This window comes from Seriola lalandi, unplaced genomic scaffold (assembly GCF_002814215.2).
Source record: "Seriola lalandi dorsalis isolate HSWRI2012SDOR001 ecotype SW California unplaced genomic scaffold, Sedor1 jcf7180002054517, whole genome shotgun sequence".
Classification (NCBI taxonomy): domain Eukaryota; kingdom Metazoa; phylum Chordata; class Actinopteri; order Carangiformes; family Carangidae; genus Seriola; species Seriola lalandi.
Window position 1 is genome coordinate 1,816,534 of NW_019525070.1, and position 14,549 is coordinate 1,831,082.

The following is a 14,549-nucleotide window of genomic DNA, read 5'->3' on the forward strand; positions in this document are numbered from 1 at the left end:
CCCCCCCCGTTAAAGCACACACTCATGCCTCTGGGGCTGTCCCACCACTGTTTCCAGAGCATTCCCCACATTGTTCCCTGTGAATATCCCCACCCCCCACCCCCCTTCCTCTTACCCCTTCCAGAAAAAGAAAAGAAAAAATAAAGGTAAATCTTTTCCCTCTCCACAGGGCCAAGTGTGATTCAGCCTGTTACCATTCATTTGTGTCTGGCATTCTGTCTAACATCTCACATGCTTCAGATAGAAGTGGAGTGAGACTGAGATACAGTCACCAGATTTAAATGTGGATGGAGCTCAAGGGGAAGGGAGGTGGATTAATCATAGTAACAGTTACCATTGTCTGGTCTGGAAGATGAAGGACTGTAGGATGAATTTAAATATTCTTACCCTGTAATGCAACATAGGTGTGTAACATCAGTAGTAAGTTTTCAGCTGAGAATAGAGTAGCAGGTCATGAGAGGTGAGACACATAATATTGCCCAGTGTGTGGCATGCTGACTTTGTTTTGTGTGGGTCTACCTGCCATCATCAGTTAGTCCTCCTGCAGGTGAAGGAGAGATTATTTGAGAAGGAAAACTCACATGCGCAGAACTCAGCAGTGGCATAACATGGAGTGATGCAACCGTGACTCCCCTGTTTAACCAATTATCTTTAACTTTTAACTTTTAACGAACATGCTGCGCTCACACTACAGTCAGGGTTAAATGTGTTCCCACACCCATCATTTTAGGGATGAGGTTTGACTTTCCAAGAGCCATTTTCAGGCCATGATGCATGTTTTCTTTATTAGGGCTGGGTGTAGTTGTCACACCCTGTCAATGTGATGCGTCTGGCTGTTTATAGGGTCTACTTGCATCTGCTGGGGCGAGAGTAAACAGAAGATATTTATATTTGTATTTATATGACAAGAAATAAAATGAAAAATAGATGAAGAACAGCATAAAAATACAGTTGTGAATGGATGAATATGAACTGAAGCTGCATTTAACCCTTCTGTGTTTTGCCTTTCAGCCTCCAACACGTTATCAATAATCAGACCAGTCACTGGGTCCCTCTCAGGGAAGGTAAATCTTCCCTGCTTCTTCTCCACCATCCCGACCTCAGCACCTGTCATCAGTCCCAATGGAACAGCCATGTATAGCAGAGATTACTTGCGGATCAAATGGACCAAAATAGAGGGAAACGTAGAATCCACAGTGCTGGTGGCACAAAATGGGGTCATCAAGATAGGTTCCAGCTACAGGAACCGTGTGTCAGTGCCCAGTCACCCTGAGGATGTCGGTGACGCCTCACTGACGATGGTCAAGCTGCGTGCCAGTGATGCGGGCACGTATCGCTGTGAGGTTATGTATGGCATTGAAGACACCCAGGATACAGTTAACCTTAATGTCAACGGTAAGACATTATCCTGCATCATGCTGGAATCAGACAAAAGACTCTAAAATAACTTCCCCAAGATCCTCTCTGAATGTAGAAGGGGGTTGCTGCACGGGCTTAATAATAGTGAAATGCAATACAAGTGGTGATAGAAATGTAAACGTATGAGAGAACTATGGGCGCCCTTTTGCTTACTTTGATAGCAGCAGCTACCCAGTAGTTACACAGAGTAACCACAGTTTTCAGTTGTTCTTATTTTAGATGCAAATCAGACGAGACTTTGGGTCCCTGTCCATACCAAGTACTGCAGTATTTTAATTCCACTGTTCATCTGTGTATCCCAATCAGCCATTAGAGCCCAAATGTGGGTGACATTCCAGATGTTGGTATGGGCACAGCAAAAGCTACATAACCTCATTTGCCCTCGTCATCTTGGGTGCCACCTTGTCAGTGGAGATTTTTCTCTTTGGTGGGGCACTCAGTGGGTGTTACCGAGTCTTTTTTTTTACTTTGCCTTCGCTGAGCAAAGACAGAATTCCACAGTATCCATCATTAACTTTACACAAGGTTTAAATTATGTATACGATAATGCAACATTATTGCAGTTCCACCAAGTCAAATGTTGTAGTATCCCCAGAGGGGCTCAACAGTCCTTACCTAGTGACATTATGTGTATTCTACATTTCCTCACTTGAGAAGAATTCTGGGAAATAACAACTCATGTTTTGGGCATGCAGAAAACATGGGTGGAGTGGGGGGGCACTGGGATAGTCTGGATTTCCACTGGTTAACAATCTTCACAACCTCTTTTCCAACTATCTGCAATGTTAATTAGGACTATCAATCATTCTTCTGCGTCTGTTTGCTGTCCACAAATATGGGGATTTCAGGGCCATGGCATCATCAGCAGTTATCTTGTTCATTTGTGGTGAACTGTGTCGTATTTTGCTCATCCTTTTGGTTTATTGCAAAGTTCCTCCTTTCCAAACAAGCTGAGAGACAATTATTTCACTCATGGTGTGTGCTTAAAAGACGTTTGCCATAATTTATAGCACTGAAATTACGCTGATCAATTCCAGATCACTGTGTTAATGTTTGTATAAAAACCCTCATTATGTTTCATTTCTGGATGGTCTTTTTCTTTTGTTACTATTTGTTGGCAGGTGTTGTCTTTCACTACCGGGCAAGCACCAACAGGTACACACTGGACTACCAGAACGCTGTCAGAACCTGCCAAAATATTGGAGCAACCATTGCTACATACGACCAACTGAAAGCAGCCTATGAGGATGGCTTTGACCAATGTGATGCCGGCTGGATTGCTGACCAGACAGTGAGGTTAGCTGTATTTTAATTCTCTTTCGAAAGTCATGTATATTAAACAACACCGCTTTTCAGTCACATATGTTTGTTTGTGTTCTGATGTGATGTTAAATATTTTGGCGCAGCGATGCTTTGACTTATGTGTTATTAAGGCTCTTCCTTCCTCTTTCTGCATAGGTACCCAATTACAAAGCCAAGGAATGGCTGCTATGGCAACCTACAGACTAAACCTGGCATTAGGTCATATGGAACCAGGAAACCAACGGAGACCTATGATGTATACTGTTACGTAGATAAACTTAATGGTAAGTCAGCTTCAAAATTTGGCTTTTCTAGTTCTAAGCAATGAGTTGTTGTTTAGAAGCACTGACACACCCTTTGGTTCAAATGACGAAACGTCCAGATTATCACAGTGCCAAAGCAAATTACTTTCACAGCTTATAAAACTACTGTGGAAATAGACTTCATTATTTTGTTTGAAAATATTATTGGCGACAATGTGTTACCTTTTATATATTTTGTTGCGCCAAACAGTCCCACGTGTTGTAGAAAGGTAGCTAGGGTTAGAGAGAAGCTCTTAATAGTCTCTCTCTCAAAAGTAGAAATTGAAATTGATTCTTCACCATTGCGGTTAGCAACAAAAATGTGATAATGGGGGTTTAAAGTGTCTTTGGTATTGCTTGTGGGAAGTCTTCACTTCTCAGCCAAAAGTCTTTTTCTGTCTGTTCATTTTCCGGTCTGTTGCGGCTGATGGACTCAAGTCCACTCAGAGCTTTTAACCTCCCCCTTGACACATTTAAACTACAACCAGCCCTCTCTGTAGTTGCTCCTATTCTTTGGGATGTGGACAGCGCAGCTGCTACAGAACATAATACAAACCAATTGTGCGTGAATATGCGGCCAACAGTCAGTATTGTGACATCTGTATTATTAGTGTTATGAGCAGCCAGGGAACATCACCCCGTCCCAAATCCACCAGGGACATACACCTACATCTTTCACTTAGTTCTTCAGTCTCTCCAAGAAATTCTATATCCATCTTTGACCTCACTTTATTCTGTATTCTGGGCCTGTTACACGTGACGAGTAAGTGTGTTGTTATTAAACTGTGTGTCACGCACATACATCAGAATTCTCAACTAAAGAGGTAATTGCTTTGATTTACTGGCTCTTGGATCATTATTAATTGTTAATCAAGTATTAATTAGTGATAGAAAGGAGCATCGTAGACATTTCCTTGGGACATTGTGTGTCATGTTTTTTTGGACTGCTGGTTCACCACAATGCCTTGGATATTCCTTAATTTGATTGATGTCATATCAGTTTTCTCCTCTTTTCTGTTGAGAAATGATAAAAAAAATTGTTTCGCCTCATTTAAACGTGTGGCTACTGACAGCTTACTGGTAGTCATCAATATAAAGTTTAATGGACAGAAAATGTCCAGTAAGATCACTGAACCATGTCTGCTTTTAAGAGCGAGTACATTTCTGGGTGAGAAACTTCTCCTAATCTCAATGCCATTGTAAATCAATGGGACATTGACATTTGAAAAGCTACGCCCAAGACTAACTGAAAACATAAACTCAGTCAGTCATCCTCTCTTGTATTGTTGTTTGGTTTTCAATTGAGAGCTTGCCTGTCCGTAGTCTTTCGTTTATTCCTGTTGGCAAAGACAAATATTTATAATTGTCCTAGTGCAGTGACCGTTCTGAAGGTAGGATCCTGACATGAACAACATGAAGGAAGGAAAAATAGAGGGTGTAATCTTTTTCACTCACCCCCGATGGGAAACCTAATGTCCTGAAGCACAGACACGTTCATTGACAGGCCAGGCACATTGTCTGCATTGCTATCCCACCTCAGATTAATATAATGAATGAACTACTGTTGTCCTAAATATGATCGGTGGGAGATGTTTTGGGTCCGTGCCCTGCACAGCTGTGACTTTTGTCAGCTGTTTTTGGGTTATGACTCTTCTGAAAGGTCAAAATGGTCTAAAAATCTGCGGTTAGTGATTACTCCAGATGATAGGCTTTTTAGTAGGGCTTTCATTTCAAATTATTTAAAATGAAATGGCTGTCCATCTGTTAGTGATACAGCACTGATTCAATCCAAAATTTATTGGATTGGTTGAACAGTGAATTAAACCCTCTGCCCTGAGTCACTGGTTCTTACTGTAATCAGTTTTGGTTTGCTGTGATCACTGACGATCTGTTATCATTTTTGGTTCTGCTTTCAGACTGTATTGCGTTTTGCTCTCTTTGTTTCAGGTGAAGTGTACTATGCTCCTGTGACCCGTAAGATGACTCTTGAGGAGGCCCGTGAAGAGTGCCAGAAGATGAATGCTGTTTTGGCAACCCCTGGCCAGCTCCATGCTGCCTGGCGACAAGGCCTGGACAGATGCGACTATGGCTGGCTCTCCGATGGCAGTGTACGACATCCTGTTGCAGTACCCAAATTGCAGTGTGGGGGAGGTCTTCTTGGCGTCAGGACCATGTATCGCTACAGGAACCAGACTGGCTTCCCAGAACCAACTAAGAAGCTTGGGGCTTACTGTTTTAAAGGTAAACCCAGGATCTTGTTGATACTATTTAGTAGATTTACAGTGTGTCATGGATGAAAGTGTTGCCTGCATACGGTCGGCCGTGCGGTGTATATGTTTACATTTTGGTTTATAAAAGACAGACAGTATTTGAAAGCACACACCATTCCCTGTCAAACCAGGCCTGGATTGTAAGGAGCTATGATCTCATCTCGTGTATGTATTCACTTCTGCTCCTCCACCCTTTGATTTTCTGCTTCTTTGCACCACTGTGCACTTTCCAACATCTAAACCAGACCAACATTTTAAAATGTTTACAACCCATCTCATCTGTTGTCCATTGTTCTATTCACTCTGTCTTTCTGTTTCATGCTGTATGTGTATAATTTCAATGACAACAACAACAACCGGAGCAAAGCAGAGGAATAATTTTCTCATGAGCATCGCGTGCTATGTGCCAGACTAGTCTCGCAGATCGCAGTGTCCAGTTGACCTCAGTGTCTCACATTTTAGTTTCCCGCCCATTTCTGCGGCAACAAAATTAGCCAAGAGGAGGGTAAAATCATACCGGTAAGCTCTGTTTACTTTCAAAGCAATGGACAGGCCAGTTCTTAGAGAATAATGACCAATTGAGTTTGTGAACAGTCAGCATCTGTCTGTGTTGTTTTATCTTTATTACTTCCAGCTGGGCTAATCGAGGCCTCTTAAACTTTATCCTTATTCAACCTCACTGCCGATGTGAAACAAACTAAAACAATAATTGAGTAATATTCAGAAAATTAAACCATAAACCAAATTAATTATAATTCCAATCATAATAATCCAAAGAAACCTGAGTAGCCAAGGTGTTGGGGATGTAGAAAGTCATTAATTTATCACTTCTGTAAACTTTTAATTTTTCACTTCCTTAGGACTAACATGTAGGATACATTTATTTATGCATGCAAATGACAAAGTGTGGTGATTTCTGACCATGGGAAGAAAGGAGAATATAGCTATGGATCTCTATAAATAGTGACACTTTACGGTTCACTGGAAGTTAGCAGAATTAGGCTGATCCCTCAAAATGTGAAGTGTTCTTAACTAATCAGTATCCCCAGGGCAAAAGCCGAATGACAGATGATAGTCGCCATTTAGAGAAACAGCAAAGGTAACTAATACCACACTTGTCAGACTTTTTAGACTCACTATCTAACTGCCTTTTCACCTTTCTCCTCTCATTTCCGCTGTCAGAGTTTGCCCTCCGTCATTCTCACTTGTACTTATCAGAGCAGACATTTGGATAATGGACAAAGCTACTGCTGGACTTCTAAATTCAGTCATCCTCGGTGACCTCTGACCCGGCCTTTCCATCTTTACAAATGAGAGGTTGGACAGATAAGCCGTCCCCTGCCTGGCCATTTACTGCCCCTGAGCCTTACTAACTCTCGCAGTGATAAGTCCCCATGGAGTTCAGAGGGCACACAAACAGGCCACCCTCACCTCCTGCTCTGTGTATTTCATGTCAGCTCTCTCAGTCATGTTGTATTTACGCCCCCCTCTAAGTGCTTTTCAAGTACCCTTGTTTGGTGGGACTCACTCCATCATTTTTCCTGCGTTCCCACTCCCAATAATATCTCCAAAAAGAATTTATTATGTAAACCTATGTCAGTTAGACTACACAGTAAGACGTGGAGAAAAGAGGTAGGTGCAAAGGGAAAATGGGGATAATTGGCCTCTGATTGGTCTCTGGATTGGCCCAGAGGAAAACAAAGGCCTCCGTAACAGCAACAGCTCAAATGCATCGGTGAGATAATGCACTCTCTCTTAGAGTAGGCCCTTTTTTTTTCTGCTAGGGAAAAACGTGTGTCACACCTTACATCATTGATAGTTCCTTGAAGAAAGAGGGCTAGTACGTAATGGCCAACAGCTGGATTTACACAATCTGTCTGCGCCACTGAGGAAAGCTTTCTAAAGCTGTCACACCGCTTTTTATGGGTGTGTGTGTAAATGAGGGAGCATTGGAGGACAGGGGGGCAGGGAAGAAGAGGCACGTTCAAGAGAGACATATAGGAATTAACTCAGTAAAACCGTAAGAATAAGTAGACAGGTTCATTACAGAGCATTTGAGAACAAGCACAGAGAGATGATGGGACTTCAATGATGGCACAAAAAATACATGTAAACATTCAGACGAACCGTTGGAGGAGAACTAGTGCACAGAGGATAAAAATAGTCAGGGCAGCTTCAATAAAACCACGACACTAGATTCCTTACAGTTTATATGCGGTTTAATTCCTCTGTTACAGTCATGTGAATCGTTTCAGGCAGATCAGGAAATCTTGAGAGAAACATTCAAAGCGCTCTTGGTTTTTCACAGAAAACCACCCTGTCTGTGTCAACGACAGACTATCCAATTTAATCAAGCAAAGGAAAGGATAATAATACTAGTACCTTAAGGTAATTGAGGTTATTTGCCAACCACTCTAATACACATTAAAGCTTTGCTCTGTAAGTTTAAGTAACATTGGTTCCGCTGTGTCTTTGAAAACAGTGCATTAATTAATATTAGTGCTAGTTATAAACAACATGAAGAGTTAAGAGAGGAAGGAACTTTTAACTCTGGGTACTTTAATGTTAAGTGTCAGACTGTTATTGTAGTGGTTGCGTATTGCTCCTTGACTGCTATTTGACTCATAGGGTTTGTCACATACTTGCGGAATAAAAATATACTATTTCATAAAGACTGTATTAGTTTTCCACATCATGTACAGCCTGTGTGACATTTGACTCAAGTGCGTACGTGTGTGTTATATGTGCTTATGTGTGTTTTATAGGAAGGAGAGAGGTGATCAACCAGACTTCCTTCGTGGATGTGTCTGTGATAGGAACCACCACCGTCCCTTTACTGGAGAGTAGCACGACTACGCTTAGCCCAACATCGGAAAGTGTATCAGAGGCAGCTGAATCTCCAGACTCTCTTGTCCCTTCGAATGCCCCATCTATGTTCTCTACCAGTATGGCTCCACCTCGCTCCCCTCCAGCAGGCCAAGAAGAAGAGTTAATCACCACAGTCGCACCCACCATCAAAGATGAAGAGGAGGAAACTGATGACATAACAGCGGCACCAGAATCAGAACCCCAACAAACAACAGAAAGTACTGATACCACAGAATCAGTGTCTGAGTCCGTCGAGGAACCAGACGATCACTCAGTGATTGAGATCAGCACGATCCAACCTGATGTCCCCATACCAGAGGCCTCTCTCAACACAGAGGCCATGTTTGCTGAGGGAAAGACTGAGGAAACCATTCTTGATGCTGACATCACCGCAACGATGACCTCTGACCTCACCGACACTCCAACAGAATCAACCGATTGGTCGACACCCTCACCCACTGGGCTTCATTCAACAACACCATTCCCAGATTATTTTTTTAACGTGGATGAGATGGAGACTTCTTTTGCTGTAGAGGGACCTCCTCCTACTCAGCCACCCCAACAGGACTCCACATCCAGCCCATTAGACAGCACTAGTATTATTGATGGAACAACAGTCGTTCCCATGGATACCACCTTTATGTTTAACACCCAACCCGGCAAAGAGGTGAGCCACCAGACAGGACGACCAGAGACAACACAAACCACACCGCAAACGCAGGATGCAGAAACACCAGCCGTCGTCTCCATGGAAAAGACCACACCCGCACCTGCGACGTCCGCCGGCATCCCGATCGACAGTGGAACCTCAACGGAAGATGTGACATCATTAATGAGTGTTTTTGATGAGTCCACCACTCGGATGCCGGAGCACAGCGGTGACACCCAGACAGAGGAGGACGCAGCGCCAGATGTTGACAGAGAGTTTTTTACATCCGCTCCCATGGCTTCAGCTGTGGCCGACACGACCACCACTCCAGGCACAGCGGCCGCTGCTGAGTCCATCCAAGTGACCACTGTCATGCAGATGCAGAATGTGTCAGGTAAGACAGACCACTTATACCTTATTCAAATATAATGTAATTCATATTTTTTTATGCAAATAGGAAATGCCATCGCTTCATCCTTATTTGGCCGCAATGATGAAAAGAAAGAGTGATGTCACAATAACTAAGCTATGTGGCATATTGCTTCCCAGGGTTGTTTCATCTGATATATAATGAAATTGTTGCTGTACAGTAGCTGGGAGTTGGGGGAGGCTGTGCTGTCCAGGGTGCTGAAGGGGAGAGAAGGTCTGATTGTGACCGCTGGTGAGAATGTATAGAGGTTGGAGGAAACTGAGGTAAAGCAAACACGGCATAAGCAATGTATAGGACCTCTGCTGTTGAGCAGTTAGATGTTTTTATTTCATCTACAACCATCTCAAATTAAAATATTGTCCTTGTTTCCTGTAAGATTTTACTAATATTCCTAAAGCATTTAGACTTTTGAAGTTTAGTAAAGGTTCAGTCACTTGCACTGCAAATATAATATTTAGTGGTAATTGTAATCTGCATATACACAAGCAGTTACAGCACACTGCTACTCATGCTTGTTCCTTCCCCATGCAACTAAATTGGGGAGTTTTGTTTTTCCGGTTCCCTCGGTCTCATGTCGATGTGTATTCTCAGTGTGAAATTCTGCTGGAAGACTGTTTACGCTTTCTCAGTCCAGATGAGCAGATGTCCTGATAATTATTCTGACACAGTGAAGATGGGAAAGATAGAGAGAGAGAGAAAGAGAAAAAAAAGATATGAGGAGACAGCAGTAGGGAGAGATTAGGGTCAGGATCACAAGCTTTAAAACTAAAATTGCTATAACCTTTGCATGAATACTTAGTATCAAATTTTCTTCTTAAAAATAAAAAAAATAAATATGCAATCATAAATCAGTTTTCATGTTATGAATAATTATCTCTTACAGTTTTACAATCTACTTGTGCATTTTCAAAGTGTTTCTTCAACTGGGATTTTTATGATAGTGACATTATATGGTCTGTATTTCTGCTTGTTTGTGGGAGAACTCAAATGTTCCTTTTTGAGTTATCTTAATTATGTTGTTGTAGACATGACTTGGTTAAAGAAAACTGAGAAGTCAACAGGACATGATCTCACGTGCAAACAGCAGCTGCATCATTTTCTACTCCTTTAATTTGCTCTCCATCTGAGCTGCAAACATTGCCACGGTGACTCATTCCTTGTCCCTGAAGAGCAGCTCGTGCTGGAGGAAAGGGATACAGTGAACTGGAAAGTATACAAGTGAATGAATTGGTCATTTGGCGGTTTTTGGAATTTGGTCCGGCTTCGTGGTAGGTATTAAGTCTGCCTGAGAGAGCAGCAGTCTGTACTCCAGGTTATACACGCTCAAGCTGCTGGTGTGTTCACCAGCACTGTGTGTATGCAGTGTGGTCAGTTTAGTGCCAAAAGTGCTCATTCCAAAGCTTATATGATTGTGTGTGCATGTACAGCACTGTACGTAAATAAGACACAAAATCTCTCTGTCTGTATGCCTCGTGTGTATTTATCCTGCAAACAACTATGCATTTGCAGTATTTCTCTCCTTGTGTGTGTATGTACCAGCTTACTGACAGCCAGCCTGGCAATAACAAGGGTGTGTTGGCAGTCTACCTGAGTAAGCACAGATGCCTGTCTTCAGTAGAGACTGGACACCACCTCAAGAGGTGATGTCATTGCAAATGCAAAGTCTCCCTTCTGTGAGGACAGCTGGAGGCTGCCTGATGACCAAAGTGGGTGATTATAGCTACTTTTACTGCTACATCATGTGATGTGGCTCAGCTGAGGCACTTCACGTCTCTTTCTGCCCTCCCAGATTGTGTGGGAAAAGCTTGTGGAAAATATTGTGTCAGAAGGAGGAGCGTGTTGGCTGGCTACATGGTAACAAAGTGCACAATAATATCAGGATATTAAAAAAAATGAATGAATGAATATGTATTGTTCTCCAAAACATGTCAGTGTTATGGTCATGTGAACGGTGCCCATGTGTTTCTGATTAATTGAAGAAAATTAAACTGTAAAACTGTTTATATGACATGTTATGCCTCATTGAAATATTGATATTCTGAGGCGTGTCAACCACAAATGTCACAAAACAATGCACAGAACCACCAACATTACATTCTTACTGCAATAAAACATCTATTTAATATCCACTTCACTAAGGCTTGCTAAACTAGTCCTTTATGGAATATGGGATTTTAGGAAATGTGCTTATTCGCTGTGTGTCAGTATTAGATAAAAAAAGACTGATACTGCTCTAATGTTTGCACAATAAATATAAGCCTGTACAGCTAGCCTGACTCTGTCCAACACGTTAACATGACATAACAAAAACTGGAGTGTAACAACAGCAGTTTTATGGGGGGTTATGTGCCAGACTATTCCTTGGCCATGTGCAGTAACTTCCTGGAGTTCAGTTTTTGTGCGGATTAAGCAAAATTAATGTAAAATGTTAATTAGGCTAACTGTTAATTCCTGTCTCCAATTTATATGCTATGCTAAGGTAGCCGGCTGGTGGTGCTGGTTTGCCATGGTACCATGATACCATGGATGTAGTAGGTTGTAATTAGCGTGGCATTAAGCAGCATAGGTGAATTAATACAAGTTTATGTGTTGAATGCTTTAATTTACTTACTTGTGTCAAGCAAATGAATCCACATTCTAAACATCTATTAAGAGGAAAAGTTGCAGTGAAGGCAGAGGTCAAGCTCATTTAATAGGCTAGGCTATGAAATGTAGCTAAGCAAGCAACACATGCTGTCTGGCATCACAAATAAAGAAACTATCAGAAGAGTGAATGATGAATGAAAGAATTATTTTGCTGCCTTTTCATCTTTACTAGTCAATGATAGCTGGGTAGAAAAAATAATTCAGTCACTGTGCTGCTCGGAGGATACCAGCAGCTAACAGCAACTTTTGAAAGTGGAATATTGTGAATCAATCAATGCACCTTAAATGTCAATATGACAACTTTGACCATTGCGTTTGTTTTTATTGACTTTCTTGCATGGCATATGCTTTGATGTGATGATTGGGGTCCCCAAGCACTTTAAGGAGCACAGTGTCTGCTTTATACGTAATTGCATAATCATTATATGTGCTTACTGCAGGGTCATGTAGATTGGCTCAGATAAAATAACCAAAAAAAAAAAGAAATCACAACAAAAGGAGTAATGAATCACTTAACGCTGATTGCCAGCTGTGTTTGTGCCTAACCCCAGTATGAAGACGAGGGGTGGTCAGTGCTTCTCTTTGCTATTTAGATTTGGACATTCATGTTTAATGTAACACAGCCAACTGATGCTGCGAGGTGGAGGGGATTAAAGGGAAATACCTCTATGTGTGTGTGCGTGTGAGAGAGAGAAAGAGAGAGAGGGAGGGAGAGAGAAAGAGAGGGAGAAAGATAGTGTGTGTATGTGTGTGTGTGGGTCAGTCACGTGGGTCTATTGCTTGAGTTCCCAGGCTTGACCTGGGTTATTAACAGGTGTCTTTCTGTGGAGCTGAGCTGGTGCAGGTGTTCTTGGTTGCAACCAATAATCTTTCTGAATCACCGTTTGTGGGAAACAGAGAGAGAGGAGACAAGGAGCAGAGAGAGAGAGAGAGAGAGAAAGAGAGAGAGAAAGAAAGCAAAGTTTGTATACTAAAGGATTTAGAGTTTTTGTGTGTGAATAATCTTTTCCTCCTCTTTGCTTGTACTACATAATGCAAACACTAGTAAACAGTTCATGCTGAGCAGGACCAAACTGTTCATTTTAGGATTAACCACAGCTCCACCTCTTTTCTTTTTGCCACCTGCTCTATACATAATTCCAGATTTGTCAAAGGCTTGACACTATGGCGCACTTTCAAGGCTTTTTTTAATGAATTATGGGAATGCGAAACAAAACTGGAATGCATTTTCTTGTAGGAAGGAGGATAGCCACATGAGTTACAGAGATGAGGATGATGAAGGGTTGTTGTTTGGGCCAGTCTTCAAATTTAACATGTTCCTTTCTATAGAAACATTACATTCAGTGATTGTTTTACTTAAAGAGAGGGGCATGGACTCAAACCCTATTTCTTAGCTTCAAATGCTATGTTTGGCATCTATTAGTTCACTTAACTAAGCTGCAATATAACAGCTTCAATACCTTGATAGTTTGGTTTTGTGTAGTAATTCAAGGCAACTGTCTTTTAGAGGAGGTGGATTATTTCCAGCCAGACAACATCTTGTTTATTTATATGAATACATTAACCCATCCGAGGCAACATAGCGTAGGTAGATGATGATAACATTGCATGCTCTAAAGGGAATTGAACGCTGCTTCTGTGTTAGACTTAAAATTACGAGCAGACAGCTGCTGACATCTGAAATCACTTAGTCTGTGAACCTCTATTTAGATAATATACAGGGAGCAGGCATAGTAGCATGAACACTTCCAAAACACAATGCTATCCAAATCAATAATACTACTGTATATGTTACCTTTATGAAGGTCAAATTGTTTAAACTCTTAAAATATTAAAATATTTTAAGATGTAAAGTATGATGATATTGCTTTTGATTGCATTACATAATATAGTGTTGATGTTTTATATCCATTCATGACAATATGTTCTAAAATGTCTTGACAAAACACTCAGCAGTCACAACTATAGTTGCACACATACCATAAATGTTGTCAACATAGTGATATACTATGATTCGAATGTATTATCCTTTTTTAGTCAAGACAGGACAGGAGATGTTTTGGATAAGGTTCAGTCACAAAGGCAGTCGAGACTTTCAGATATGTTGGAGAGAGACTTAATTGCAATGTTTTTTATTTTGTGACAACACTCATAAGAAGTATGAAATTCATCAATCATTCAAATATTTTATTTGTAGTATTGACTTAATTGCAAATGCAGGGTAGCAGAAAGTAGTTCTGTGTTTTACAAGTTTACGGACATGAAGAGAGAATATTTTTCAATATTACAACATTTGTTTAACATATGTGTCATCTTTTATTTTTCATGAGTGCGCTTTCTTATTGTTTTATTATTAATAATTTCTGAGACTTAGCAAAGATACCTTCAGAGTGATAGCCCAGAGTTCTACAGTCTTGTAGCTGTAATCCCTATGATTGATACATTAAATTTGATGACTTGATGATAAAATCAATGTTTGAATTAACCTTTCTTAATGTTGTATTTTTTTTCACTGATAGCTGAAAACAGCACTTCTTAGGTGCGATGTGTGTGATAATGTAACTATCTATAACAGAATGTCATACCTATTACTCCCAGTATTTTAGAAATAAAATGCTAACATTGATTCTTTTTTATTTTTATTGTATTATTAAGCTAAATTT

General features: G+C 41.0%; 1 protein-coding gene across 1 annotated transcript in view; it reads left to right on the forward strand.

Moving 5' to 3' along the window:
* The first annotated feature begins 453 nt into the window (after positions 1-453).
* LOC111660277 (uncharacterized) overlaps positions 454-14,549 on the forward strand; it is a 33,412-nt gene continuing 19,316 nt past the window's right edge. The window contains exons 1-6 of the mRNA XM_087175868.1: positions 454-460; positions 1,012-1,395; positions 2,541-2,715; positions 2,878-3,005; positions 4,971-5,264; positions 8,059-9,204. Of these exons, the coding sequence (XP_087031994.1) occupies positions 454-460; positions 1,012-1,395; positions 2,541-2,715; positions 2,878-3,005; positions 4,971-5,264; positions 8,059-9,204 (2,134 nt within the window). The remainder of the gene's footprint in view (positions 461-1,011; positions 1,396-2,540; positions 2,716-2,877; positions 3,006-4,970; positions 5,265-8,058; positions 9,205-14,549) is intronic.